Source organism: Physella acuta, unplaced genomic scaffold (genome assembly GCF_028476545.2).
Source record: "Physella acuta isolate Inbredline_101_S28 unplaced genomic scaffold, ASM2847654v3 ptg000486l, whole genome shotgun sequence".
NCBI lineage: Eukaryota > Metazoa > Mollusca > Gastropoda > Physidae > Physella > Physella acuta.
Window position 1 is genome coordinate 499,201 of NW_026732005.1, and position 5,202 is coordinate 504,402.

The window sequence follows — 5,202 nt, forward strand, 5'->3', positions numbered from 1 at the left end:
TAATTAAATAATTGATTTTGGATAAATTTAATAAAATGACATGATAAAGGTGTTAAGTCGGTTATAAATATGTTTGCACGAGTTTCATGCTGCCTTCCAGGTGAGGCCCAAAATAGTGTAAACCAACCACGGTAAAAAGAATGGGTATGCCTTCAGAAACTCATCTTATAGTGAACAAGAACACTGATTGCCCAACTTCAACTAACCTATAAGATCTGCATCAGGTGGCTAAACACCCGAATATTTTTAGACTAACCAGTGTAAAATTTCAGCAATTTTCCTCGGGGTGGGGGGGGGGGGGGGGGCGGACACTGATAAAAGCATCTTTTCTATTTAAATTCTATTTCGTTGGGTGGGGGGGGGGGTGGTGGTGGTAGAAACAAACACTATAGTCGATATTTTATGGTCATTCGATTAGGATAGATAGGTTAGATTTTACATACGATTCAATATTTATGGTCGATCTATTTGTTGTACTTATTTGTTCTATTACAATACAAGAAACTGGGGTGTAAAATGGTGAAACTGTCAAAATTTCATGTCCTTCCGCTATTCTCTGTATACGAGAAAGTAAAAATGAAAGGAGTTATTTGTTTTAATGAACGCAGCATTGGAAATTTCTATTGTGTTATCTTCGTAAGCGGGAAATACCAATGACGTGTTTGTTCTATCAATAGAATTTACGTGGAGTTGTTTTTAGGCGATTAGATATGCCTAATTCAAGCTTCTTTTGTTTGAGACCTAAGAGCCGACATTTCCGATGTTATTTTAATGTAAGTTTTTATCTATGTTAAACTTTAAAAAACAAATCTGTGGGATTTCTAAGTATCTATGTTTGTAATTGCACGTTAACATTTAACACCCTTTTTTAAACGACAAAGTTGATTGAAATGTTGTCACTTATAGAAACAAGTTAATTAAAAAGTCTAGTGACAATTTTAGCGCAATTTCCTTATGTTATCTAAAAATAGCTCTGTCGTAGCGTAAATCAAGAGCAGGGTTAGTAAAACCATTGGTTAGTTATTAAAACGTTTTTTATTAAAAAAAAATTTCAGTATTTTATACGTTTTATTTACAATAGAGTTACATGACTAAAAACCATTGCGCGCCTAGCTACTGAACGTGATGACGAAGCCATAGAACGTGATGGTGCAGCTATTGAACGTGATGACGCGTGTGGTGTGGTTGGAAAAAATGCCTACTAATTCGGTCCAAATTTTAATTAATTAAAAAAATTTTTTTGTGACCGAACGAAAGGATATTTTTGAAAACTTTCTTCGGCAATATTGTTCTAAATTATGGCAGGAATCGATTGGTACATGTTTCAAGTCGCTAAGTGGTCTGGTTGCCGAGATATGGGCCAAAAACTGCTTTTTTTCGAGGTTTTTTGGCTTTTCCGGGAAATCCATGAAAGAAACCCGGAATTTTTATAGCCTATGTTCATCCTCGTAACTTGCTTAACATAATTGCTTTTGGAACTAGTCATCGATATTGCTTCGTTGAGGAGGAGATACGACTTAAAGCTGCGGACACACATCCATCCATTCATTCATTCATACATTCATACATCCAGAAATGACGGGTTAATAAACGCAATTCTCCAGAATGGAAATTGCGCTAAAAATGAGTAACTTCATGTCAAGTACAGAAAATGTTAATAAAACTAATGGCCAAGCTGATACAAAGTCTACAGTAAAGCCCGGTAAAGAAATGTCACATCTCTTTGCAGGTACTAAAAATACTTTTACTCTGATGTGTTTAACTCATTAGTTTTATCTTGTTTCTCATTATGTTTAAATATTATATTGTTGTACATTGACAGCAAATAGCCTGGATCGACAAGATGTTCATTAAGTTATGGCCAGTGAAGAAGACGTATCAAAATGTTTTACAGGTAATTTTCAATTCATGTTTTTACTATGCTGTGATAAGCTTGATTTTAACTCAACTGGTTGCAGCTGTTGAAACATTCGGTAGTTCTTTCTAATCTCTCACTGCCCGGGTATCTTGTGGTGGTGGTTGTAATTGAAACGGTTGTGAGAGTTGTAGTGGTGGTTGTGGTTGAAACGGTTGTGACAGTTGTGGTGGTGGTTGTAGTTGAAACGGTTGTGACAGTTGTGGTGGTGGTTGTGGTTGAAACGGTTGTGACAGTTGTGGTGGTGGTTGTAGTTGAAACGGTTGTGACCATTGTGTTGGTGGTGGTGGTTGTAGTTGAAACGGTTGTGACAGTTGTGGTGGTGGTTGTAGTTGAAACGGTTGTGACCATTGTGTTGGTGGTGGTGGTTGTAGTTGAAACGGTTGTGACAGTTGTGGTGGTGGTTGTGGTTGAAACGGTTGTGACAGTTGTGGTGGTGGTTGTGGTTGAAACGATTGTGACAGTTAAACTTTTTTTTCCTGGTTTTATGTTTGTCAAAGTTTATAACATATTAAAATGTTTACAGTAAGAAAATTGTTTTGCTTACCTGTACAGGTACACATGAAGTACAAGAATGCCTTGAAGGTCAAGGTGAGGCAGATCTACACGCACATCTGGTAAATTGTACGAAAAATCCTGGCCATGAAGGTTTTTTACCTATAAAATGCCTTGCTTTTGGTTGCAATGGCGACGCCCTGTATGACCTCACAAAAACCCTAGCTGACCTAACCGTCAGGGTAGCCGTTAAGTTCACCAGTCCAGACAGACCAGAGTTTGTACCAGGCACTAAAGATCCCTATCCTTGCTACAACACCAGGGGACAGAACTCACTGAGGACAGGGACAGGGAGGGTGGGGCAGGTGACCAAGTACACAGAGGGGATGAAGTGGGGCACCTACAGAACTTGTCCATGTCCTGAATGTGAGCACTCGGACACACCCAGCAAAGAGTGGTGGCTGGTTAATGTGAGCACAGCCACACACGTGGTTTTTGATTCGAGTGAGGCGAGACAGTCCAGCTGTAGGTTGTGGTTTGATAATGATCAAAGTCCAGTGGTCAACATTTATGGGTGGAAGATTTGTTTTGCACCCGTGGCTGGAGACACGTGTTGGTCGTATTATGTGACACACGACGTAGATATAGGTAGTAAACTGGAGGAGATGGTGGGGCGGTTTAATGGTCTACGTCGTAAATTAGAGGACAAATACAAGAGTCGTAGAGATGTGGACAAGCTGACCATTATAGTGTCACATCCTCATGGCTGTTCTAAGCAGGTCTCTGTAGGTCACTGGGTACATAAGGAGGAGTTGGATAGTCAGTCCAGAAACTCACTAACCAGGTACTCGTACACAACTTGTACCTGCCCAGGTACCAGCGGGGCTCTGGTATACAAACTGGGGCATGGCGACTTGTCTAATCATCCACACAGTGGAGCTAACTCTGGTGGATTAAATTATAGTGCGCTTGCGTTCAACTAAGACGTGTAGTTGTCTGCTCTTGTCTAGGATGTCTGTTATCATTACACAACATCAAAACGACTGATGTAATAAGTGATTGAGAGAAAGAATTTTTCTTTTGTTTTTAGCATGGTTTATATAAATCATAATAATTCCCATGTTTTTTAAATTTCTATTTCTCTGTGATGTTTTCTATGTGTTTGTTTTGGAGCAATAAAACGTATGGCAATAGTGTATTGAGATGATTAAAAATGTTTATGCAAACCATTATTTTTTATTCTATTTATTTTATTTTCAAATATTTACATCTGTAATCTGTGTCCAAGAGGCCAGTGAATTTTAAAAGGGCCCTTAATCCCCGATTAAAGTTTTCATTGTGTATTTTTCTCCTATCAAAGTCTGACGATCATCTTCACCTTGATGGAAATTTACATTTTATTTAATTCGGACTTCAAGAAATGTTAAACAACTCCAACTTAAAGAAACTTAATCTATGTGACTCCAAATTAATGAAACGTTTAATACAAAAGAAAATGTATGCTTTCAATTCAATCTTATAAAAACCAAAAGGTTTTTACAAATATGTGCACAAAGTCCGTAAATATAACTTTAAAGAACGGTGTTTAAGAAACAAACGCGATTGCTATCATATTAAACAACTCTAATAGTTATATTGGTAAAATGAAAAATAACCTACGAAAAACATCCTAGAATTGAACAAGAAAACTTGTCCTGTTCTATTTGGTGCAGATATAGAATTGTCTCGTTCAGATATTTCTCCTGGCCACATCTTACTGGACATCCATCAGCAGAATCTTAGTCTAAGACTTGAAGAAATCCACGATACCGAGGGCTAGAACCACTGAGGTCAACTCCAGAAGAAGATCTGTAAAGAAAAAAAATGATATTCTTTCGCTAACAATCAAACAATTACGTGTGTCCAAATTATAATTCTTACCTTAACTTTGAGAATAATATTGATTTTCTGTGAGAGTAACTAAGATTTTTAAAAAGACACACAACTCACCCGACGCCCAGACTTTGGATCTGTTAGTAGATCCCTGCCATTTCCGCCAATCCAAAACAACGTCTCCACGAGCTGTAGGATGAAAATATTTTACTACACATTATGTCTCGGGGATTGTGTTAGGGTGTTTGTGTCTAGAGGTGTGTGTTTGTATCTATGGGTTGTATTTGTGTGTTTGTGTCCACGAGTGTATGTTCGGGTGTTTGTGTCTACGGGTGTGTGTTTGGCAAGTCAAAAGCAATTTTTAACCACTTGGATTTTGTCTTTAGCTCGCATGCTGGAGTCAAATCGTAGACATTTCCTAAGTGGTTCCATGACAAACAATCTCTGCACGAAACAACTTATACTGAATATCCCAGAAAAATATCCCACGGCATTTTCTTTTAAAAATGACAAACAAAATGTGAATTTTTTTCATACTACTTTAAATATTTGTGTAGTGCAAATTCTTTTTACAAGTTTTTATTTAACGTGCTTCCTCTGTAGACAGCCTGTCTGTCGTCAGTCTGTCTGTCTTGATCTAAACGCTTGAGCGAAACTTCTGGCGCTTCTAACTGACAGATTCGATTAAAAGTCGGAACGTGGGTCAAAACATGAAAACAATGAGATTTGACATTAAATTTGACTTAATTGGATGCCTAGTTAATTTTTTTATGAATTATTAAAATTTTTGTCCAAATTAGTAGTCATGCTTATCCAACTATTCCGGACTATCAAACGCTCGTTATCATTTTCATTGTGTGCGCAATAGTTTTAATCATGCAACTCGATTGTAAATTTAAACAAAAATGTAAGTACTAAAA

General features: G+C 37.5%; 1 protein-coding gene across 1 annotated transcript; it reads left to right on the forward strand.

The window, feature by feature from the left end:
* The first annotated feature begins 1,833 nt into the window (after positions 1-1,833).
* LOC131944256 (uncharacterized) lies at positions 1,834-3,595 on the forward strand. Its single transcript, XM_059304796.1, has 2 exons — positions 1,834-1,894; positions 2,471-3,595. The coding sequence occupies exons 1-2, from the start codon at positions 1,858-1,860 to the stop codon at positions 3,391-3,393; spliced, it is 960 nt and encodes a 319-aa protein (XP_059160779.1). The 5' UTR covers positions 1,834-1,857; the 3' UTR covers positions 3,394-3,595.
* The last annotated feature ends 1,607 nt before the right edge of the window (positions 3,596-5,202 follow it).